At 35.4% G+C, this 25,561-nt stretch overlaps 2 protein-coding genes across 5 annotated transcripts in view; one reads left to right on the top strand and one right to left on the bottom strand.

The window, feature by feature from the left end:
• LOC127845164 (heterogeneous nuclear ribonucleoprotein C-like 3) overlaps positions 1-5,677 on the bottom strand; it is a 30,873-nt gene extending 25,196 nt beyond the window's left edge. For both annotated transcript variants that reach the window (XR_008033080.1, XM_052375921.1), the window contains exon 1: positions 5,462-5,677. Coding sequence is in view for 1 of the 2 variants with exons in the window: in XM_052375921.1 (XP_052231881.1) it covers positions 5,462-5,467 (6 nt within the window). In the remaining variant the exon portion in view is untranslated. The remainder of the gene's footprint in view (positions 1-5,461) is intronic.
• Positions 5,678-10,181: 4,504 nt separating this feature from the next.
• LOC127845168 (PSME3-interacting protein-like) lies at positions 10,182-22,216 on the top strand. Of its 3 annotated transcripts, none has more exons than XM_052375928.1 (7): positions 10,182-10,234; positions 16,094-16,229; positions 17,821-17,919; positions 19,121-19,242; positions 20,485-20,618; positions 20,988-21,050; positions 21,560-22,216. In XM_052375928.1, exons 2-7 carry the CDS (start codon positions 16,094-16,096, stop codon positions 21,822-21,824), a joined length of 819 nt encoding a protein of 272 aa, XP_052231888.1. In that variant the 5' UTR covers positions 10,182-10,234; the 3' UTR covers positions 21,825-22,216. The 3 variants fall into 3 exon arrangements, with proteins under 3 accessions (XP_052231888.1, XP_052231887.1, XP_052231889.1); XM_052375927.1 differs by having other exon boundaries at positions 10,198-10,303; XM_052375929.1 differs by having other exon boundaries at positions 10,221-10,269.
• The last annotated feature ends 3,345 nt before the right edge of the window (positions 22,217-25,561 follow it).

Below are 25,561 nucleotides of genomic sequence, written 5' to 3'. Positions count from 1 at the left end.
TAACCTCTGCGCTTCGATGTACACTAATCGAAAGCTACTGGTCACGTGACAAAGTTACGACAAGTAAAACATAAAATGTTTATTTCTCGTGTTAAACTCGCTATAAATCCAATAATAAAAACGGAAATATACTTCAAGTTATATTTTTATGAAAGAGGAATTAATAAGCAACAAGATAATGTATAAACCAATAAAATAGGATAATTAATTTTTGCATAGAATTGAATATACTACCGTAAGGGTCAAATACTCGATTCAACTCTTGTCAATATACGCTCCGTTCTGGTCCGGAGCCGATTTCTACTAGTAATTACAAGCGGGCGAGTGGATTTGTCGAGCCCTGCTTGGCATATGTAGAAAAAGCTTTATCCAGCAAAAAATAAGATTTCATTGTTTGGATGCATTATTTTTGTATAGAAACATTTATAATCATAATAATTTTTAATTGAGGTGGTGTAGTGGATGAGGTGTCTGCCTAGCTAAATAAACTTCAGTGTACAGTTTAGTATTGACATACCTGTACGCTGAAGCCAACCCCGTATCGAAAGTCAACCAGAGTCGTAACATATTTATGCCACGCTATAAATCAAAGAAAGCTCGTGTCCGACTTTAAAAGTACTGTCCGAATTTACGTATTGCATCTGTATGTTACGACACTTGTGTTCAGTCAGTAAACAAAACAATAATTGATTCAATAATGAAGGAATTTATACAGTGTAATGGTAACGATACAGCGTGTTTAAATTATTTTTTATTAAGAGGAAATATCAATGCCAAATAATTTGCGAGATACCCCGGTACTTTAGTTGAAATTCACAATGAAACTTTTAATGGGAATTAAATGATCTCAATGTTGTACTCGTTTCGAAATTTTTATTTACAAATAAATACACCCACGCAAATTTTCGCGCGCTTTTTATCTGGACAAAGAAATTCATTTATTTCATGTAGAATTATTTGCTATTATGCATTATGATTGCTTGTTTAACCTCAACATTAGGGTTAAAAACATTATCGAAACCTTCTGTTTTGTTAGTGTCATAGTTACTAAATTACATCGTAAGGGTGTAACAACCCTATATTTCTCATTGCTATATATATATTCTTTATAATACATGTATTTCCAAGAACGTGGAAATTGGGAAACGCAATATAATTCTAATTTTATTGTAATTTCATCATTGGGTTTTTACATCATGAAAACATGTTTAGAAACTATTTTGCATGCAAAGCACAATTTCCACGAGGATTACACCCTGCTGCCATCATCAATCTCTTAAGTAACTTGCCACGATTTAATTGTGGAGGAGTCAACGATTTAATCCTGGAGGAGTACACCGTAGGAACCAATTAGTGTGGTTGGTATAACAATTCCTACAAACTGCAATAAACCACTGAAATCATCGATTGATACTGACACGGGTCATTCACGCTCAAATGATTCACAGCCAGTCTGATCTTCAGTACATTAGAGTCAAAAATGTACAATGTGTAAAAAAATTCGGGCATTGTGATGATTTTTATAGTAATGAGAAACTATTTGGCAAAGCTAATTTACTACAGCAAAAATATAAGTGAAAAAAAAAACGGGCAGAAAACGTTTCAAAGTTTTCATGTTCCCCTATTACTACACAGTGACAGGGAACCAAAATAAAAAAATCGGATTCTTTTGTTTTTGTCAATGTGTTAAAGCATAATGATTTGTGGCACATTTTTCGGATCCACAAAAGTTCAACGGACTCCCCTGACGCAAAAACAAGGAGTCCGAGTCTCATTTTAAGGAGTCTCGGACTCCAGGACTCCCGTTAGTGTCGAACGCTGTGTACACGACGCGTGCAAACCGTGTCAGGTGATTTACGCATGGTGCAATACACAGGTCCTAATTGGGAGCTTATTTCATCATATCTTTAAATAGAATCATATGCCGAAATTCATTTGACACTTTCGAAAATTTCGAAAACGTTTGTGTTTATGACTCTTATCGTCTATACTACCCACACATAATTTGGTTTAAAAAATATAAATCAGGCATATATGGGATTATCGAGTATTGGATACAGATGGGAAAAGTTGCATGTATGCGATTGAGACAGTTGACACGAATGTATCGGGGAATCCAGAGACTCGGGATAATACGATTACTACAATTAGTTATGAGTTCTCCATGGCTTCAAGCTGTTAATTGAATAATCAAACACTCAATTAACACTCCTCCAGGTTTGGTTTCCTACAGCTAGGTGCGAACGCGGTTTTCTTTTATACGCGGCGTTTAAAAAGACAGAAAACACTGTCATGGGCATGGGTGTGAAATACATTATTCATTATCACTTTTAAATGAAAGAGATCAATACAATTCGGTTATGTTTAATTATTTTATTTTAAGCAAACACGATGAACACGGCGGTATATATTATGGCTCCGCGGTGATTCGCTGGGTCCGCCAAATGGCAAACGGCCCCTGCGACATTTGATCTGAACACCAGGGTCTTCCCCTTGCTGGGGCGCTTGAATTTCGAAATCAGAGTCCCCGGGGCGCTTGAAATTTTCCGATCAGTGTATTCTTCAGTAAAAAAAAGTGGAGATTGTCCAAAAAAAAATCAAGGTTTCCCTATCAGTGTATCAATATTCCCTGGTACCTACTTTCACAAGTAATCGCCATAAACACCACATGGGGTAATGGATAATTCACTGATAAGAGAATAGCATGACGCGCGTATCGATTATTCTAGCCACATTACACGGTCATTTAAATGCTGACAAGGATGTATCTGGTAACTTTCCAGTCGTCAAACTGTGAAGTTCATCGTCCAATCGGTTACGCGAATGCTTATGAGGGCGGTGTTAACTATCGACCATTATTTTTGATTGACGTCGGGCATGAAGTTTATCGCAGCTTGATTAGCAAGTAGTTGTACCATTTGAGTAATATAAAACCGGTAATTAGTACAGTACAGAACATTAAAGACGGTTTCGGGCATCATCATCACACCTTTTTACTGTAAACAAGTGTTACCTATGACTCATAATTAATACCAGAAATTAATTGCAAGTGGTAAACAATTAATTATTATAGTGGTTACAATTATGTGATAACAATTTATTTAATTCCAGTACATGTATATTTCAACATGTCCATTTATAGAACTGATTCACCTCGTTTTTCTGACATTTATTCGACACGTAATGCGCTTTAACAAATTTTCGTTGAAATAATTACGCACACTTGTAAATGTTTCGTCCGATAATCGATAGTAAGAAGACTGATGATGGCAACCGGCCGTGATCCTCGTGGACAACGTGAACTCATGCATAATTCCGTGAAAACATTTATTCGACTCGTAAAGTGTGTAAACAAATTATCGTTGAATTTATAACGCAACGGTTAATATTTGTTGAAATCTCAAATGGGAATAATTAAATTTGTAATCCAAAACCCATTACCGTAAGTCGATGTTAACGCGTTTTTAATCCGAAACACACTTCCGAATGTAAATGTTACCGCAACGTTAAATATTTTTGCTTCAAATTAGCAGTGCAAATTTATTTTGTGTCGAATCTTTTTCTCAATTAAAAAGAGCGCGAAAATTATGCACTTGTACAACGTCGCGTCTATTGCATACAAACGGCGTGTATTGAGCGTTTTAACAAGCACACAACAGGTCAGGGGATTGACGCATATTCAGAGGCAATATTTCATCAAATCTATAAATAGTCACTTAAAAAATGGCAAGGTTTGTGTTAAAGAAATAACTGAAAGCTTTTATCGTAAATATTTACCAGAAAGAGATTGATAAAAACGGAATAAACGGGATTATCGGGTAATAAATAGAAACTTGAAAAATAGTAAGTATAGTAAGTAATAGTCGGGTTGAAACGGATGTATTAGGGAATCGTTCGAGTCGGGATTTTACTATCTGTGCGGAAAAGTTTTCAAACAATTAAACAATATAAAAAAATATATTTTTAAATGACTGGGGGATTTTTTTTAAGAGTCATAGCGCACCAAATGACGTCTTTTGACGCTGTTTTTCTTTGAGTTATAACGCACCACAGAACGTGAATTGACACGTTAAATTAAAAAAAAAATCAACGTCGGGAGTGGGCACCCCTCCCGAACCCACCCCCGGGGCGCCTGAACACATTCCTGGGGAAGGCACTGGAACACCCATCGCGGGGTTCAGATTGGTAAGCCAACACAGTGAGATGAACACCGCGGCGAGTGGCATTTGTTTAAGCACACAGTGCCTGTACTGTATCTATCTATTTATACTGCCAAGCGCCCTTTCAAGCATTATAGGCAGATATGGACATTATTGCGTCCATTTCCTGGGAAGAACCAGTACTTGGTGTCTATGGAGGAGATAATAAGAACGCTCCCCGAGTAGGGAGCGAACCCACGAACTCCCGATTGCTAGGCGGACATCTCATCCACTACACCACCGTGATTATGACCGTGAAATCTCTGCAGATTCGCATTTCAAGAAAGTCTGTCACAGCGCTGTTTTTCTCGATATGTAACAGCAGAATAAATAAATTTTAAATGTTTAAGATAATATTTTGTGAAAGAATCAGGGCCCTCAATCCATTTTAGGGGAAGCGGGTCCCTACCCACAGCAGGGGGAATTTTCGCGGCGTTTCCCTTTTTGTGGGATTTTTAACTTACTCTCTAATTATTACATTTGTACATGTTTGCACTATATTCATTGCTTATTTCATAATTTAGTATGATTGACAAGATTAAATTAAAATAGAATTGAGATATAATTATCATGAGACATCTATCTATAAAAAAAAAATATATAAAAAAGGGGAAAAAAGTATACTTTTCAGGGGGGGGGGGGAATGCGGCCGTGGATTTGACAGATTGAGGGCCCTGAGAATATATAAGTTAAATGTGAAAAATGTCAATCTTTCTGATCAAGTGGTTAATTTGGACCAATAACTGCATTTAAAAGCTTTTTGGACCTGTCTTTGTAACTGTCAACTTTTTGGGAATTTCTGGTTGACTTTCCTAATGGGCTTGGTCCATAACTATAAAGTTGCGCCAGTCAAAAATCATAAAAAGCGACATTTAAAGTTATGGTAGCCAGAACTTGCGTCTGCCTTGCGATCGGGAGTTTGTATGTTCGATTCCTACTCTGGGAGCCTACTTATTATTTCCTCCAAAGACACCAAGTTCTGGTTCTTCCCACAAAACGGACTTGACAGTGTCAATATCTGCCAGTAATACCCGCAAGGAGAGTTCGGCAAAATTGAAAGATAGACGTTTTGAAATTGTATACAATAATGTCCAAATTTATATTACATTACCTGGTTATCAATTAAGCTTTTGTCTGTAAATTAGGTAGCACCTAGTATCATATTATTGATAGAAAAGCATGAATAGCGACATGACAGTTAAACCAAAAGAATTGATCATAAGAAATTGAAACAACAATCCATAAACTGTAACACAGTTTACCATCATTGGCACGAGTGGCTACTTATATCTCCAAAACTGTAGTTGGAATTTAATAGCCGTACAAATTGTGCCACAATAATTGATTATGGGCTATGTTTGTTAAAGAAAAGCTGTCATCTAATGAAACATGTGGTAGATTTAAAACAATTTTCTTTTTCCCAAAGATAGATGGCGTGCCGGTGGTTTCCGGCGAGCTTGATTTCAAAATATAAGGCTACATAACACTAAGCTTGGTTCGCAATCCACCGCACATTGACTCCACAGAGGGAGTTTTAGTTTCATCAAAAGAAACACGGGTATCATTCAACTAACAATATCTCTACCATGGTATATAGAACGTGATCCACTGTATCTTCGTCCCTTGCCAACTTTGGGAATTATAATGAAATATTATAAGCTGTAAAAAGTACTTATTATGAAGTACAAATAAGTGCGGATTCGTGTACAGTAATGTTGTCCGTATTATCTTCCGAAATATTTAAGAACAAAATATAAATATAAATCAACAGACACAAACTGCAAGGTCAATACAAATATTAATTTATTAAGAATTTAAGACTATCTATCTATCTATCTATCTATCTATCTATCTATCTATCTATCTATCTATCTATCTATCTATCTATCTATCTATCTATCTATCTATCTATCTATCTATCTATCTATCTATCTATCTATCTATCTATCTATCTATCTATCTATCTATCTATCTATCTATCTATCTATCTATCTATCTATCTATCTATCTACTTATCTATCTATCTGTCTGTCTGTCTGTCTGTCTGTCTGTCTGTCTGTCTGTCTGTCTGTCTGTCTGTCTGTCTGTCTGTCTGTCTGTCTGTCTGTCTGTCTGTCTGTCTGTCCGTCCGTCCGTCCGTCCGTCCGTCCGTCCGTCCGTCCGTCCGTCCGTCCGTCCGTCCATCCATCCATCCATCCATCCATCCATCCATCCATCCATCTATCCATCTATCTATCTATCTATCTATCTATACTGTCTAACTCCCCTTGCGGGTATCATTGACAGGTGACTATATATAACATAGAAACAAATGAACGCATATTCTTTCAATTTTATTCATCAATCTATCCATTCACACAAATTACTGGGTACTTTTCCATTTTCTGCTTTCAAAAACTGTAGGGATAATTACGCCGAAATTACGACGTTAATGAATAAATAATGTGCAATATTAAAAACAGTTCCTTACTGAACTATATAATACACAAAAAAAATGTCATTCGTATTATTACAATGTAACGTGTATAAAAGCTGCAAATGTTAAAACTATAATAGTATATAAAAACACACATTGTTAACACATTTGGTTTTGATTATGCGTACTTTTAGGTATTAATGTAAGCTGATGCAGCCTCGCTTTTAATGTTAGCTGCCGTCCCCCAGAACGCGCGATCGATCTTCGTACTGCGCGGCCCATTAAGTGGTTGGTGTGTACGGTGATATTATATAAACTTGATACATATAAACAGTACAGTTTGTGGGTGCCGATGTTTTATGGTCAGTTCGTACTTATCGAACTAAACTCGAACCGAAACATAAATATACAGAATTAGTATACATGATAGAAATTATGTCTTCAAAATGCTTTTTACAATTAAATTATTTAAGCATACAGTTGTCACAATTTACGTCTGTTTCACACTTGTTGTCGGTGTCTTTTTCAAGTGATATGTTTAAAGGCTGTGACAGGTTTGACATGGGTTTTTGTACGGCTTTCGATTATTAATTGCCCGGCATGTTTCAATTAAAATTAATTGATATTTTAATTAATCGGTTTAACTTTAATTATTACAACGAACATGGTTTGAAAGGTGTTGTATACTGTGCACGTTAATTCATCACCTTGCGTTATTCAATAAAAGTAAATTTGTCGATGCAAGGCTAAATATCCCGGCTGTGGTCATTGTTCAGTCGGGTGAAGAAGCAACATGACTACCTGTTCTGTTAAAAAAGAAACCACAGGACTACCGAAACAGCTCAGCACAAAATACAAACCATGTGCGTGAAAACATGTGTTAAGCGATATAGATGTATGCCTATTGCCATTGGCTCCATGGTGTTAATGTGATTTTGTGAAAGAATTGATATAACAAATACGAACCATGTGCGTTAAATATCTGTGTTAAGCGATAACCTTTTACTATCGCTTCTTTAGTAAACGTCATCTTAAAGCGCAGAGTGAGTGAGTTCCAAGAATAGGCCCGTCAAGAAAACTTGATTGTGATTACCTGCAAACACATGCACATAAGCCATCTGGTCTACGTGCTGCTTTTTAAAGATTGTTTTCTAAAGTAAAAGATACCATGTTTCTTTTACGGAAGAAAAACATTAAACGATCAAGAAACTTTTAGGCCTGTTTTAGGGCCTTTAACTCTTCCAGAAAATATATGTTTTTATTTTCGCTACTGGTGCTAAGTAGTAAGAACTTACAACTATTTTTCACTATCAAATTCTAATGCATAGTACGTCTTTGAGATCAATGAGATATAAGGCATGCGCGAGTTGATGGTATATTCAACGATCTATAAATTATTCATTTATTGGCGTCGCTCTGGAGAGCGGCGACTAGTATGTAATGCATTTTTTTCGCTTATGGTAGGAGAAGTTATTTTACGGATCAATGTATATATTTTTGTTTTAAGAATACCTTGCATAGTGGTGATTTTTTTGTGTAAATTAGTGTGAATAAGTACTGCATTTGTGCCTATTACATTTATTACAACATTTATTGCTAATAATGCAAAGCTAATTGTTTTAATTAATAACTGATCCACAACTGATTACAGGGGAAAGATCACAGGGACTGGGCAAATACGCGAAACTTTCTGGTTTGGTATAAAAACAAAACATACTAGTAATCAAAATATATTTATTTTGTGGTTTTTCTAATTTGCTTATTTAGTGGAGAATCAATGTAGTACGATATTTGACGACCTAGCAAGTTTATTGGAAGGCGTTGTGGTACGAAAACGTACAATGTATTAGTTCATTAATAGACATATAATAACGATCGCTATACACAACTTGACCAAATAGCAGTACATAAATGATGTCAGCCGGAATAGCTCAGTTTGGAGAGCGTTAGACTGAAGTTGTTTGAGCAACATTCATCTAGAGGCCCCAGGTTCAATCCCGGCTTCCGGCACGAACGGAACAGTTCGGCGGCTGACAATTTTTTTCAGTCAGGTTAATAAATATAATAAAGCTTTATTTTATGTAGACATTTTAAAATCCTTTTTACCAAAATTTGACATTTTTATTAAAATTAATGGATGCCGCTTGGTGACAACGTTAATTAAAATTTCTTACATCACTTAAATTTCTTATAAAAAATACACGTGTTTTTATATTAACAAATAAATGCAAACAACACATCTATTATCCATGAATTTTTATGGTTGTCTATCATAGGCCCTAAGTACTATCCCTACCACATATAGAGCGCGAAGCGCGACACGTATTATTGATTGTAACAATGAGTTGCGATAAAGGAAGCAGCCGCTTATCTAGGAGGAGCTGTGTCCCAGCAAGCCGTTTCCCTAGAGTCAAGCACTCCTCGGAGTTTATTTAAAGAACCAAATATAGAGCGCGAAGCGCGACACGTATTACTATCCAAGTGGTATGGGCCCTTTAGCATTATCCGACCATTACGTCCATAGTTATCTTCCTTAGAATTTGAGAAATTTTGAAATCGTTGTTCTAAGTCCAAAATTTTCATCCGATTGTTCCCAAACTTGCACAGGTTTTTTATCAATGAGGACCCAACCCAAACTCTCTATATGAGCAATATCGGACCATAAGTCCAGAATTATGTCTCTTTGAATTTAAAAATAAAAGTGAAAAACTGCTTGGTTAGGTGATTATGTCAACATTTTTCATCAGATTCTTTCCAAACTTACAGTGTCTTCATATCAATAAGCATTTTACCTCATTAAAAATGAGAAACATCGGGACAATAAGTCCAGAATTTATTTCTATTAAATTTGACAATATAAACAATTTCCACTTGTTTAAAAGATTTCACAACTTTCGTCTGAATCTTTCCAAACTTGTTAAGTGTTTTTATATCAGTATTACTCGAACCCTATTGAAAATGATGAATATCGGAGAAATAAATCTATTATGATCTTTTCAAAGTATTGTGAAATGCAGCTTCTTTATGCAATTTACAGTTTTCATTCATTTTTTTTTAAACTTTTACAGTGTTTTCATATCAATGAGTACTCAACCCCTGTCGTAAATGAGCAACGTAAGAATACGTTCAGAATCATCTCCCCTTGAAGTTGAGAAAAATATGAAATTACGCTTACAAGATGAAGCAGATTTTGTAAAACCTACACAGTTCTGTTCCATTAATGAAAACTGCACACGAATGCCAGTAAAAGGAAACCAATGTAAATAAAATGAACTATGAAATATTTGGGGGTTACAACACAAAATCATAGATAATGGTTATTTGGGAGTTATAACACAACATCATAAATAATGGTTATTTGGGGGTTATAACACAAAATTATAGATAAGGGTTATACCAGTATCTTTTTCTATTTTGTTTAAAATAATCGGCAAATATATTAATATTTACAGTAGAAAAAATCGTTCCATGTAACTTCATTGAGTGCCCTTACACTGAAATTCCCGACGCCCTTTGATGCTTTGCATCAATACTTATCTTAGATCTTTGGTATAATGGTTAAATTAGTGTAGTGTAATCTAGGCCTACTCGATTATTCCAAAAGATTCATGGCTCAAAAGTAAGCAAAAGTCACAGAAGTTTTACAAGAACCTGGTACATTTTCGGTGCAAGCGTGTATTTTCCGAAGGTTAAATACATATGCACACATGTTTAATGCTTAGCATGTTTTTTTTTTCCTATACACATTTTAAGAGTATTTGAAATAAATAAATGAATATTGCTTAAGCTAGTGTGCGTCACATTTCGGATATCCATTTCGGACATGTAATTTGTAAATGTTTAACTGGTTACCGCGAGCGAATATTTTTGCCCAATTTTTGGAAAAATTTCGTCACCAAAACAATTTGGCCAAAAGAGCACATAAAACCCTGAAGTTGGGAAATTTTGCATCCTGAACTAGGGAACTATTGGTCTATTGAATTGCTTAGTATAATCTGCTCCAACCAATTCAAGTGTTCATGCATTTGCATGCATTTTGGCTTGAAATGTTCTGTCCAGATTCAGTTTGTTTGCAGATAATGCTTTTTTTTTTAATGCAATTGACAACAATCCTTCCTTTTGGAATTTTTTCAGATGGCGATTGGGAATTTTGTAGTTTTTCCTCATTGGGAAAGAACCTTTTACGGGTACTTTATTTACACTACGCGACCCGTTATTTTTGCATACATCTCGCATCACGGCGATCAATGCAACATGACAAATCGCAGTGATTCTCAGCTACAAGAAAATTTGGGTGATGTCTCGGCGAGTCCACGGCAGCGGTTTTTTTCCTTCTTTAACTAGTACCAGGGAACGGTATCTTTCCCAAAGCCTGCCGGAGGCTTCCCAATTTTAGCACCGGACCTTTCCCAATCTCGATTCTTTATCTTGATGAAATCTGGGTTGGGATTGTATTTGGGTCATCTGGGGTCAAAAACTAGGTCACTTGGTCAAATAATAGAAAAACCTTGTGTAGACAATAGAGATCGCAGTTTTCATCCAATCTTTATGAATTTGGTCAGATTTTTTATCTTGATGAAATCTGGGTTGGGATTGTATTTGGGTCATCTGAGGTCTAAAACAAGGCCACTAGGTCAAATAATAGACAAACCGTCAACAATTTGTTTGTGTAGACAGTAGAGGTCACAGTTTTCATCCAATCTTTATGAAATTTGGTCAGAATGTTTATCTTGATAAAAACTGGGTTGGGATTTATTTGGGTCATCTGGGGTCAAAAACTAGGTCACTAGGTCAAAAACTAGGTCACTAGGTCAAATAATAGAAAAACCTTGTAAAGACAATAGAGGTCGCAGTTTTCATCCAATCTTTATGAAATTTGGTCAAAATGTTTATCTTGGTGAAATCTGGGTTGGGATTGTATTTGGGTCATCTTGGGTCAAAAACAAGGTCACTAGGTCAAATAATAGAAAACCTTGTGTAGACAATAGAGGTCACAGTTTTCATCCAATCTTCATGAAATTTGGTCAGAATGTTTGTCTTGAAGAAATCTAAGTTGGGATTGTATTTGGGTCATCTGGGGTCAAAAACTAGGTCAAAAACTAGGTCAAATAATTGAAAAACCTTGTGAAGACTATAGAGGTCGCAGTTTTCATCCAATCTCTATGAAATTTGGTCAGAATGTTTATCTTGATGGAATCTGGGTTGAGATTGTATTTGGGTCATCTGGGGTCAAAAAATAGGTCACTAGGTCAAAAACTAGGTCAAATAATAGAAAAACCTTGTTTAGACAATAGAGGTCGCAGTTTTCATCCAATCTTTATAAAATCTGGTCAGAATCATTATCTTGATGAAATCTGGGTTGGGATTGTATCTGGGCCATCTGGGGTCAAAAACTAGGTCACTTGGTCAAATAATAGAAAATTCTTGTGTAGACAATAGAGGTCGCAGTTTTCATCCAATCTTTATGAAATTTGGTCAGATTGTTTATCATGATGAATTCTGGGTTGGGATTGTATTTGGGTCATCTGAGGTCTAAAACTAGGTCACTAGGTCAAATAATAAAAAACATCAACAATTTGTTTGTGTAGGCAGTAGAGGTCACAGTTTTCATCCAATCTTTATGAAATTTGGTCAGAATGTTTATCTTGATAAAAACTGGGTTGGGATTGTATTTGGGTCATCTGGGTCAAAAACTAGGTCACTAGGTCAAAAACTAGGTCACCAGGTCAAATAATAGAAAAACCTTGTATAGACAATAGAGGTCGCAGTTTTCATCCAATCTTTATGGAATTTGGTCAGACTTTTTATCTTGATGAAATCTGGGTTGGGATTGTATTTGGGTCATCTGGGGTCAAAAACTAGGTCACTAGGTCAAATAATAGAAAAACCTTGTGTAGACAATAGAGGTCACAGTTTTCATCCAATCTTCATGAAATTTGGTCAGAATGTTTGTCTTGAAGAAATCTGGGTTGGGATTGTATTTGGGTCATCTGGGGTCAAAAACTAGGCCACTAGGTCAAATAATAGAAAAACCTTGTGTAGGTAATAGAGGTCACAGTTTTCATCCAATCTTTATAAAATTTGATCAGAATGTTTATCTTGGTGAAATCTGGGTTGGGATTGTATTTGGGTCACCTGGGGTCAAAAACTAGGTCTATAGGTCAAATATTAGAAAAACCTTGTGTAGACAATAGAGGTCACAGTTTTCATCCAATCTTTATGAAATTTGGTCAGAATGTTTATCTTGATGAAATCTGGGTTGGGATTGTAATTGGTTAGTCAGGTGAGCGATTCAGGGCCATCATGGCCCTCTTGTTTTACCAATTTGAAGATTTCACGACTCGAAAAATTCCCAATTGTAGGGGTACAGGTACGTTTCCCCTTTGGGGAAAAAAAACGCTGCATGTTGACAGTCGCTCGATGTACATGTATCTCACTGTATGGCAATCAGCGAACCACCGTGATTCATCTTTTTTTGGCAATTTGCGTTGACAGTTACACTTACATGTAACATATACACTAACATTATACATTGCAATAATAAAGCTTTTGAAAATATGCATTCCGCAAAATATGATACATTGTAAACTAGAAATGGCGCGGCCGACGCGTATCCCCACGCCGTAGCTTTTGACCCAGCGGTCAGATCAAAATTCCAAATGGTGCACTGCAGTGATAATTTTAGAAATCAAAAGTATGAGTCCCTGGGACTCATAGGTTTTAAATCTCTGGGTCCCAGAGAAAAATTATGGGTCCCATCTATGAGCAGAAGAAAAACATAGTGGATCAGGGTATTTTAACATTTTAATGACATCACATTGCTATTAGTAGTCGTAATTAAACAGGAAACTTTAAAAGGCAACTCAACAGTTTTATGACTATTTTATTTTCAAGACTTAAACAGGCTATTGTACATCACATTCACACGTGTGTAGTGCGACAAACAATAACCCCACTTGACCATTATAATAGAAGAGCAGTTTTACTGACATATATCTCAATGACTGTAGCCATTAAGATGCAGCGTAATTAACATAACAAGTTTCTACTCTAAAACAAAGCACTACGAGTTTTTATTCATCATTCAAATTAAAAGCCCAGTTTTTCCCCCGAGGAAGAATGTTTTACATGAAATGCACGAGGACTGTTAATTTGTTGCTAGAAATTTACAAAATTGTCAGAAAAATATAGTGCTATGCAAGCCATGCTTGTATCATAATGACGCTTCCTATTGTTGAATACAAAATTAAGCTTTTCAATGATCCGGATTATTGATTGCGGCCATTTTTGGCTGATTTGCAAGTTGTTTGGTCTTAAATTCTTTTTTCTCCGTTTACGATATTTTTCAGTATCATAATTTATACATTTTTAGGATTGTGCTTCCGCGGGACGCATATATAGCAAATGTTTGCGTCCCCTGCGATTTCTATGCGTACAGGAGGCAGGACGCAGACCTAAAATTATCCCTGGCACTGTGCTCATAGCTACCATGTGTTTAAGTTTCAAGGTTCTAGTGCTAATAGTGTAGGAGGAGATAGTGGCCAGAACGGACAAAGGGAGGATATAACCACATAATCCCCCTGCTCCAATTCAGAGCGTGGGGATAATAACCGAATTAATAAATATTCAGCCCATTTCGAATTCGCAAACTGGAAATCTGAAATTCGGCAATCCGGTATAAATATGGCAACGATCACAGCTTCATTGCTTTATCCGTCTGTTTAACGAATTGTAATCACTTAGAGGTTAAACGACTTTCGACAGTTAATTGGTGTTAATCTGTTGTGTAATGTCAATAAAGGTGTGAAAAACTTGCGAGTCAGTGTTTATCACATGTATTCCCTAATTCCCTATCAGAGCAGTATGTGTAAGAAAAATAAATGAAATAATCCAAACGATGTATTAATTATTTACATCCTAACGCAGAGTAATTGTTTACAGATATTCACTTTCATTTTTACCTGTTATCAGAAAGTCCCCGGGAAGCAAGTTTTTTACTTGAATGCATATGACACAAACTTTTTTTTTGTACATGATCGTATTGCATTTAATCTAAATTTAAATTTGTCCCACAATGCACTGTAATCTTTATGCTTCTGAAAAATGGCCTAGGCATATGGTTGTGTTTATGAAATTCTTAAACATATTTATCGTCATAAATGTATAAGATTATTTTTTCGTAAGTGATGTTGTAATTATATTGGATTATCGGATAAATGTGAACATTAGAAAAGCGGTATGTATACAGTTATCGATATGATTCGGTTTATATGCATGAATTGGCGAACACTAATGTCACTGATATCTACTGTGATCATGGGGAATTGCTGTGAATCACCACAAAATTGCGGGGAATCACCGCAAAGATTATCTTGCACTCGTGCGGCTGCATAGTGACGAATAATGTGAAATCTCGGTGATTTTCCACTCAAAAATCAAACTTTCCATCTTGACTCTGCAAATTAGGCAAAAATCACGGGTTGCGCAGTGTACAAGGAAAAGAAAATAGCTGACCTCATCAAAAGAGTTAAGGAAATAATTTGTGACAAATGACAGTAGCAGTGCTAGTATGACAATATTTCAAGCATAGCTGCCTGGACATCGATACTTTTTAGCACTAGTAAACTTTTGAAGGGACTTGTTCACAATTAATAAAAATGGTGATTTTCAGAAAAAAATTATTAGTAGTATATATACAGTTTCTTAAGTGATAAGTCATATCATGCCTTTGAAGGGAAGATTTCCTGGGCAAAGGAAACTTTTGCAGAAGCCTGTACCTGCTTGACAGAGATTCAAACATGGACTTGATGTTGTTAAGAAAAATATTTTGGCAAATTTAATCAAGATTAAGTCATAAATGTAGCCTCTAGAGTGTTAAGCATGTGTTTCTAAGACATGGTATGATAGTTTTACCTTTTTTTCACCAAGATTTCATTAAGATTGGGTCATAAATGTTGCCTCTAGTGTGTTTTTATATCATTTGATCTGGTAAACTCTTTTTTACACATTAGCCAGAATCAATTTCAGAATAAATATTGTCAAGATAAACATTCTGACCAAGTTACATCAAGATTGAGTCTTAAATGTGGCCAGTAGTGCGATTAGAAGGTTTTTCTAAGATTTTACCTGGCGACCTAGTTTTCATTTTGTATGTCATGTGCGAAAGAAACAAACTTAGGCTAGAAATGATCAAAGTAAACATTCCATTAATTAGTTTTAATATAATAAAATCACTCATAATGCACCATCCAACATTATTTAATGAAAGAGCTTCATGACCCCCCTGCTATTTTTTAGTTCAGCTACATATGTAAATCCTTTAATAAATATGTTTCAAGTTGCCATGAAATTGATGTTTATTCATCTTAACAAATTGTTTTTTTATAATGTATATGTGTCTTTATAAAGCATATACATGAATCAGCAATGGTATTATTTGTAAGTTTAACAATTTTCTGTGGATATTTTATGCTTTCAGATGAGTTTTTCAGCTAGTTCTGTGACTGGTGCTGGTATATCTCTGAAAAACTTTGAATCTCAGAGTGAGGTTGATGAAAAGAAACGAAAACGCCAAGAAGAATGGGAGAAAGTGCGCAAACCTGAAGATCCAGAAGGTACACAAGTAATTGTTGCACACATTTTGAGTTATTGCCCTTTGTTTTTTATATGATGTAACTTGTCAGGGCTTTATCTGAGAAGATACCACGCAAGACTTCCAACAAGAATCTATGTCTCAGATTTGCACCCATTCATAAACAACAATTATTTGGTTGGGGATATCAATTCAAGGACTTTGATTGTTTTGACAAAAATGTATACTTTGTTTTGCCTTTAAATCTCCTATTTTCATGGAGTCATTGCCCTTTGATTAACTTTCTTGAGTGGCGCTCAAGTTAAACTCAATTTAAACTCCACTAGTGTAGAAGGGATTTAAAATATAAAAAAAAAACACATGTATTTATATAGGATGTTGAAATTATATGCAGAATTAACGTGACATATTTTGCTCTTTGAGTCTGTCCGTCTGTCCGTCACACTTTTGTGTTTAGGTTTCGAAAAATACTCATAACCTCTTTGTCGCTTCAGATGTAACCTTCATATTTGGTATGCATGTGTATATGGACAAGGCCTTTCCATGCGCACACAAATTTTGACCTTGAACTTAGGGTCCGCGTTTAGGTTTCGAAATCTGCGTTTAGGTTTCGACAAAGCGTTTTTCCGGGACATATGTCGTCCGATGGAGACAGCTCTTGTTCATTGTATGACATAATTAAACTAGACTGTCTGGATATGAAAGCTACTTACCTAATAAGAAACAATACACAGGCTACACGTGACCGGGCTTTTCCAATCAGAAACCTGTATTCTGTTCAGGATCAGAAGAAATGTTCAACTTTATATGTAGATACTTTACAGTGAGCACTGCGACGATTCGCAATCCTTTATCTGTACATGTAAGTAAATGCTATGTTGAAATCTTTGTTTGAAGGGATCTTTGCATAGATTTTGGCATGTATTGAAGTTTGTGATTAAAGGCTTTATATTGATTGATGGAAACATTGGATCTGAAAAGCTCCAGTAAAAAACAAGAATAAAATTAAGTAAAGAAAAAAAAAGACTCGAACCACTGACCCCTGGAGTAAAAGTCTAACCCTTAGACCACGTGGCCATCCGTGCTCATACAATGAATGATGTATTTTATACTTTATATAAGCAATCCTGGTTGTGTCACAAAATATAACAACAACAACAACAGAACACTCCAAATTATTCAATCGTTCTGCGTTGCAACGCTTTATAATTTTCAGGTGTTTATATAGTCAAAAGATGCATGTAATGGATATTTTAGAGCATGGTAAATGTTCAGTATTACTGTTTCCTCACAAATATCATAACTATTTTATTTTGTAAATTTACCAAAACATGAAAAGACCCCTTAAACTGTTTAACTCTTTCCTCCATAAGAAGCAAAGTGAAAATGGCTTTTGCAACCAGCATAGAACCAGAATAGCCTGCGAGTAACTGGCAGTCTGTTCAAGTTTTGTGCTGTTTGCTGCTCATCAGTATCTAAGGTTTGGAAATGAAGCCTTCAGAACTTGAATCTAGTAAGAAAGGTATTTAATTAAAGGTAGCTTTCTAAAGGACTACAAATGCTTCAAATTAAGTATCTAAGTGGTAAAGGGTTAAATTGTAAATGTGTTGCAGAGGCCCCAGAGCAGCCTGTAGACAACAGATGCTTGTACGATAAACTGGAGGAACAGCGGCTGAAAAAACAGGAGGAATTTGAGGAAAAAGTTGCCTTCCGTATGTATGGACGTGGAAATGGCAACAGTAGAATAAGCATGACAATGGTCCTGATTAAGACCTGAATATTGATAATGTTATAGGATTAATTCATACTGTTGCCATTGAAAATTGTATCCTGAATAAGCTTAGTAACAGTTGTGCTAGAAAATAATAAAAAGTCAGTGCACCTGTATCCTTTATGTAGCCTATTTCTACCTTAAATTAATAAACATTGACAATAAAATCTATATGTAAAGGAATAAATTAAATTAATATAATATGTTTTCGGACATTTCAAAAAATAATTTTTGTTTCTGTCCAAAAATTTAGATACCAAAAATATTTATATAAAAACAGGTGTCCAAAAATTTAGAGACACTAAAAATATTGAATTGACAATCAGATATGGGTTTAAAATATGAAAAACGTCCATTGTATTAATGACTAATATCTCGTGCCTGTAAAAATACCATGCCTGACAGTAAAAATTACTTCTACATAGACACCTAGACATTATTTTGCATGCTTTATTTGTGTACAGAAAGTTGCTTCAAGGCTCTGTTTTGACCAACGAGTTTAAAGAGGATTTAGTATGAACCTGCAATTAATGCAAGCTAATAAAAATCTGCAAACTATTAATTATGTGTTTGTTAGCCAGTCGTTCTCTAAGACCTTCAGTGTTTATAAAAAAAGTTGGGATGTATACGTTTTTGAGCAATACGTATTTGTCATAATTATCTTTCTGGGGTGAAACAATTGTTTATTATCAGTATACATGGTTGTTTACCCAATATCGCAATTGTAATGGTCAATCGCCTTAATTGGCATTCACCTTGAATTGCGCCTTAATCCAGTCATAAAAACGCATGGTGACACCACATACGCAAAAACAGGGGGAACAATCTGATAAAATATCGTTGTAAAATGTACTGTCCGAAAATATAGTCATAAAGTATTGTAGAAAACATGTATGTCCGAAAACTAGAGTTACACAAATTGATTATTTGGGCCTAAAGGGGGGATGTCCGAAAATTTAGAGTGCTTCGAGTTATTACAGTATGCCAGTAAAGGACACTGTTTACATAAGAAGCCTTTAGAATGATAAATAAAGTTTAAATCATGTACTGATATACAAAAATAAATGTGTAGATTAATAAATATTAAAATCAATATTACTTTTAATAAAAGATGGAGACAAATTGACTTTCACGTATTGTAGGAAACCAGGTGAGGCGGCTAGATGAAGACGAGGTTGACTTTCTAGACTTTTGTTCCGAGAGACAACATGAGATCAATGATGAACGGAAACAGGAAGAGAGACAAATCATCACGGAAATGAAAATATCCTTCATTAAACTGCAGTCTCATTTACTATTTTGTTGTGTTTAACCCATTTATGCTTAGTGGACTCTACCATCCTTCTATATTGGATCAATTTATTTCAAAAATTAGGGATGTCTAGTATATTTATTTCTATATTTAGAATATTTCTTACAGAAATTCCTTGAAGCAGACAGCCTAGACCCTGATGAGACACCGCATCATGCAGCGTCTCATCTGGGTCTACACTGTTTGCCATTGCCTTTTTTTCTAGACGCTAGGCATAAATGGGTTAAAAACTTATAAGTACAGGGTTCGACATTAACTTTTTTTAAAGCAAGACCGTCAGACCAGCTCCTCTTAAAATGTACTAGCCCAAACCTGATGTCTACTAGACCATAAATGACATAGCAAATGAACACAATTGTGTCATGTAACTGTTTAATCAGGATTTATCAGTAAATTATCAGTGAACACCATATTTTTTTATGCATAGAGTAAAACAATAAAATAACCCTTTTTTGGCTTTTCTTTGTCAAATTCAAGCCATGGTAACTGACTGGATTTTCCATCTAGGATAAAATTGACGTTTTCGTGTTTCTTCATATTTACGTTTCGTGTCGGTTAAGCGTCGGATTCTTTTTTATTAACTGATTTGTCGGACAAAAATCCGAACTTGAACAAAGCCATTCTTTAAATTACATTATCTTGTCTGCTACGCAAAAATGTTTACATTGACGATACCGATTTTCGATAGAAGTCGTTAAATCATGCTCTACAGTTTTACAACACTGCAGAAAATCATTAATATTCATTACAACTTGACCAATTGAAACAAGCAATTTCTGCAGGAAGCTCTCCTTTGCGTCTAAAAATAGCGATGAATCATGTGAATGCTCCGCGTTTATTTAAATATACTAGTTTTGTTTTAATGTAAATAACGGATACAAGAGTAATTTTACACATTAAAAGTAAAGGTTTTCACAGCAGTTATTTATAGTTATATGAATCAGTATAGATTTTTTTTTAATTTATGTACGACCAGTCGGACAAGCTAGCCCGCAGTTTTACTAGCCCGACCACCGATCTTACTAGACAATGTCTGTCGGACGTGCCTTAGTGTCGAACCCTGAAGTATTGAATTGTGTGTGTGTGTCAGTTTACTTGTATTATTGTTTAAACAAATTGTGATGACATTGATAATGCTATAACCATCATACTATTTACCAATTTTAATGAAAAAAATCCTTAACGTTCTTTCACGATTCCCGTGTTTTGAAGATTGAAGAGAAAGCTTCGCTCAGTAAAACTGACGACAAAAAGCAGAAAGTAGCATCAAACCAGGGCTCGAAAAAGTCACAGATGGCACTTTTAGCCGGAGCTGTCAAACGAAAAAGGCAAGATTAACTGATTGATATTTGTAGAAATTTTCTTTGCACATGTACAGTCATCAGGGGAGTCCCATATGCATTACTGGCACATGGTTTTGATCATTTAAACTATTTCTGGCCTAAATTGTATTAAAACGGTCAAAATTAAAGATGATGACCAGCTTCAAGAGGCTCATATCAAATATTAATTTGTCTTGAAAATCAAACAGTTTCGGTTTTGTACCAGGTCTTGAGGAATTCTGTGAAGACTGACGCTCATTCAATAACATTTTCAAAATGTGAACACTTGTGTCCGAATTTTAGCAGTTTTTTGCTCTCTAAAGACCTGGAAAATTTTCAATCTACCTCATCAACATTGTGTTCACTTTTTTTTAGTGTTGATGATAAAGACTCTACCAAGAAATTAAAGACAGAAGCTGACGACAAGGAAGATAAACAGTATGTTTTTTTCAAAGAATATTTGATATCATCTTTTAATTGTCTACAGATCCTACTTCTTTATATATAATCATGATAATACCTTCACTATTTTTTAGACCGGAAACAAGCAATACTAAATCAATGCATCTGAAAAGGTTGTCAGTGCTGTTGAGTTTTTTGTACAGAAAACTATTTTGTTTGTAATAAATGTATTGAATTTGGTAGCTGTTAGCTTAAAGATTATCGTGTAAAAACACTATAGAAACCAGGGGGCCGTTTCATTAACGATCGTACAACAATTTTAACTTACGAGATAATTTTGTAATCTTAATAAGTAGACGAACTAGCTCGCCATGCTCGTCAAATATATACGGCGTTTGAGATGCCAATGTAATTAATTAAGTACTGAAAATTTATAATCATATGATATGGACTTTAGCAATTATGTATCTTCGAAAAATTTACCGTATCGTAAATGTGTACTACGATGTTTATTGAAACAGTCCCCTGCCACTGCTTATGTTCAGGTCAGAAACTGCTGCAGTGCAAAGTACGCAACCACTATCCCAACATGCTGCAGTACAGAATGGTGAACATGCATCTAATAGGCGTTCTCCCAGTGACTGCGTGGCTAGGGTGGTGGCGGTGCTGCCCGCTGCCCTGCCAGGTATCACAGACTACGACGACTCCAGTGACTCGCTGTCCAGCAGTAGTGACTCTGATGTAGACTTTACTCTGTTTCCAAGGACCGCTGCATTGGCTGGTGTGCGTCAACAAGTTCAATATGAGTGATAACTGTGACTTAACATGTTTGCCTTATAAAAGAATTTACATTGTTTTAATAATTATTTAAACAAAAACGTTCAATTTTGAATTTATTTATTCCAAACCAATCTTTTGAAATAGTCAGTTCAATCACAGGGCATTGTGCTTGGTTTTAGAACCATCTCTTCAGCATTTCTTCAAAATGCTTGCTCTTATAATCCACGGTGAAATTTATTATGAATGTATTGTGAAAAAAAAACACACACACTTCATACTCTTGAATCTTGGTTATCATATTGGCATGTAAGCAAGTTGGTTTTTCAGAGCAACAGAACACATTTGTTTGCACAATGCCTAAAGATTTAGACATGTTGGCAAATGCAAAATGTTATTTTATTAAATGTTATGTATAAAACTTATTTATTAGTTAAACTTTTAATATCCAAGGCCAAAAGCCACACAGAAATGGTAGGCGTCGTCTGACAGGGCTCAGCCATAAGGGAGACGTGGGAGATAACTTTTCCCTGTAATTACATGAAGGAGAAGTGACTTCTCCTCTTTTTGAGATTTACTTTGTGATAGAAATTGACCGATAATGTATAAACTAAGTTCAGTTAAATACAATAATAACACTCTGTTAACACTTAAGTGTGTTTGTTTATATTTCGTCAATGTTTTCCCCAAAACTGCCAAGTGAGAATTGTTTCTGATTTATCATGATGATGGACATGGTGTGATGAGGGGAGTTTTTTAAACGCTGAACAGAAGCAACTTTTCTTTTAAGTTACCCCACTTCTCTCTAATTTCAGCTGTGGGAAAAGTCACTTCTCCCTCAAATTTGAACGTAGGCTGAGCCCTGGTCATTATGTTTGTTCGTTTGTGCTAGTGGCCTTTCATTGCTCAAAAATTATCATTGTGCAACTCTTCGTACATTTTTCTTGTGATTTTTGTTTAAATTGTACAAAATATGCTACAGGCCACAGGTTCAATGATTTTTTATTGGGTTATTTTCGAAGGAGTTGCTCTTTGTATAACATAACATGTAAAAGTGAAAACGTAAATCGAATCCTATTTACATACAACAGTCATAAACTGCTTACAAGTATGCTTTACATGTAATTCATCATGTGTAAATTAAAGCAATCAAGTCGGAAATAGTTAACATTACTCACCAAAGCATTGATAATCAGAAATAAAGACTTTCCATATAGAATAGGTAATTTTTGAAAATTTATGTTTAAATATGTGAAAAATGATGGCTAGTTCATAATCGACTCATATCATAACAAACAATAAGTTTACATGGTACCTACACAGACTTAGAAGGAATTATTATCATGTACAATGGAAGTCAAAATATATTTTCTATTATGTACATGATGCTTAAGAAAGTGTAAATTTTCAAATGGGAAATAATAGGTCTTGTTCACACTTATTAGAATTTTTTTTTTAATGTCATTTTATATATTTATTAAACATATATTTAAGCACTATAATATTTCAAAAGTCAAAAGAATTATCACAGCAAAAAAAAAAAGATTATTATTTTCCCGCCACGTGAATTTTATTCTGGGACCTCTATTTAAAAGGTTATGCCTAAATAGCCTTACAAACAAATTACAGTAAGCAGCACATTTCACCAACATGCTTGGTAAATAACCCCTACCAACCTACGAATATATATATACAAAAGCAAAGCATAACGGGTGCCACGCTCGGCTGTGGGTGCAGTTTTGAATAAAAGAAAGCTTGACAGAATTATTTTTTATGTCCCCCATTATAGTAGTGGGGGACATATTGTTTTTGCCCTGTCTGTTGGTTGGTTGGTTGGTCTGTTGGTTGGTCTGTTGGTTGGTTGGTTTGCGCCAACTTTAACATTTTGCAATAACTTTTGCTATATTGAAGATAGAAACTTCATATTTGGCATGCATGTGTATCTCATGAAGCTGCACATTTTGAGTGGTGAAAGGTCAAGGTCATCCTTCAAGGTCATAGGTCAAATATATGTGGCCAAAATCGCTCATTTTATGAATACTTTTGCAATATTGAAGATAGCAACTTGATATTTGACATGCATGTGTATCTCGTGGAGCTGCACATTTTGAGTGGTGAAAGGTCAAGGTCATCCTTCAAGGTCAGAGGTCAAATATATGTGGCCCAAATCGCTTATTTTATAAATACTTTTACAATATTGAATATAGCAACTTGATATTTGACATGCATGTGTATCTCATGGAGCTGCACATTTTGAGTGGTGAAAGGTCAAGGTCATCCTTCAAGGTCAGAGGTCAAATATATGTGGCCCAAATCGCTTATTTTATGAATACTTTTGCAATATTGCAGATAGCAACTTGATATTTGGCATGCATGTGTATCTCATGGAGCTGCACATGTTGAGTGGTGAAAGGTCAAGGTCATCCTTCAAGGTCAAATATATGGGTCAAAATTGCTCATGTAATGTCACTTCTGCAATATTGAAGCTAGCAATTTTATATTTGAAATGCGTGTGTATCTCAAGGAGCTGCACATTTTGAGTGGTGAAGGGTCAAGATAAAGGTCACCCTTCAAGGTCAAACGTCATATAGGGGGACATTGTGTTTCACAAACACATCTTGATTTTTTTAGAGGTCACAGTGACCTTTGACCTAGTGACCCCAAAATGGGTGTGGCGTGTAGAACTCATGAAGGTGCATCTACATATGAAGTTTCAAAGTTGTAGGTTGAAGCACTTTCATTTTAGAGCTGTTCAAAACCTTAACAAAACTTGACACGGACGGCGGACACAGCCCATACATCGGGTTTTCTCCGAAAACAGCCAAGCTAATAATACTCACAATTATCACTTCAAAATGTAAACATAAAAAAGGCAGAACACACTTGTCCCATAGTATACTAGAGCTTTGTCACAGACATGACGTATACCCCCACGTGCCGCATTGACACAGACTATTTTGCATGCTGTCTTCACAAAACAAGAGAATCAAATTTAAGGTGATTTTAAGAATTATAATGCCATTATCATTTATGGCCATTTCGACCTTTGAATTCTTTCGCATGACGTGCCGTCCAAATTTATGGCCATTTTTTACTTTTGAACTCCAAGTGTGACCTAGACCTTGGAGTTATCGACATAATTCTTTCGCATGACACATAGTCCAATGATTGTGAACAAATGGACCAAGTATTTTTAAAATCTCAAAATAAATGACATAGTTATGGCCCGGACAAGATCATTTGTGGCCATTTTTGACCTTTGAACCCACATTGTGACCTTGATGTTGCAGATATCGACGTAATTCTTTCGGGCGACACACCGTCCAATAATGGTGAACAAATGTGCCAAATGATTTTAAAATCTCACAATGAACAACGTAGTTATGGCCCGGACAAGCTCATTTATGGCCATTTTTGACCTTTGAACTCAAAGTGTGACCTTGACCTTGGAGTTATCGACGTAATTCTTTTGCGCAAAACACTGTCCAATGATGGTGAACAAATATGCAAAATGATTTTAAAATCTCACAATGAATGACATATTCATGGCCCAGACAAGCTCATTTATGGCCATTTTTGACCTTTGAACTCAAAGTGTGACCTTGACCTTGGAGATATCAACGTAATTCTTTCCCGCGACACACCGGCCAATGATGGTGAACAAATGTGCCAAATGATTTTAAAATCTCACAATGAACTACATAGCTATTGCCCAGACAAGCTCATTTATGGCCATTTTTAGCTCATCTATTTAAAAAAAAAAAAATATG

Source organism: Dreissena polymorpha, chromosome 9 (genome assembly GCF_020536995.1).
Source record: "Dreissena polymorpha isolate Duluth1 chromosome 9, UMN_Dpol_1.0, whole genome shotgun sequence".
In the NCBI taxonomy this organism is placed as follows: domain Eukaryota; kingdom Metazoa; phylum Mollusca; class Bivalvia; order Myida; family Dreissenidae; genus Dreissena; species Dreissena polymorpha.
Note: the sequence above shows the minus strand (reverse complement) of the source record. Positions and strands in the feature narration are given on the sequence as shown.

Excerpts from the sequence above, each read along its gene's own strand:
- LOC127845168 (XM_052375928.1), top strand. The coding sequence starts at position 16,094 with ATGAGTTTTTCAGCTAGTTCTGTGACTGGTGCTGGTATATCTCTGAAA. Across the intron at positions 19,243-20,484 it reads AAATCATCACGGAAATGAAA|GATTCCCGTGTTTTGAAGAT; the intron begins ATATCCTTCATT and ends ACGTTCTTTCAC. Across the intron at positions 20,619-20,987 it reads GGAGCTGTCAAACGAAAAAG|TGTTGATGATAAAGACTCTA; the intron begins GCAAGATTAACT and ends ACTTTTTTTTAG.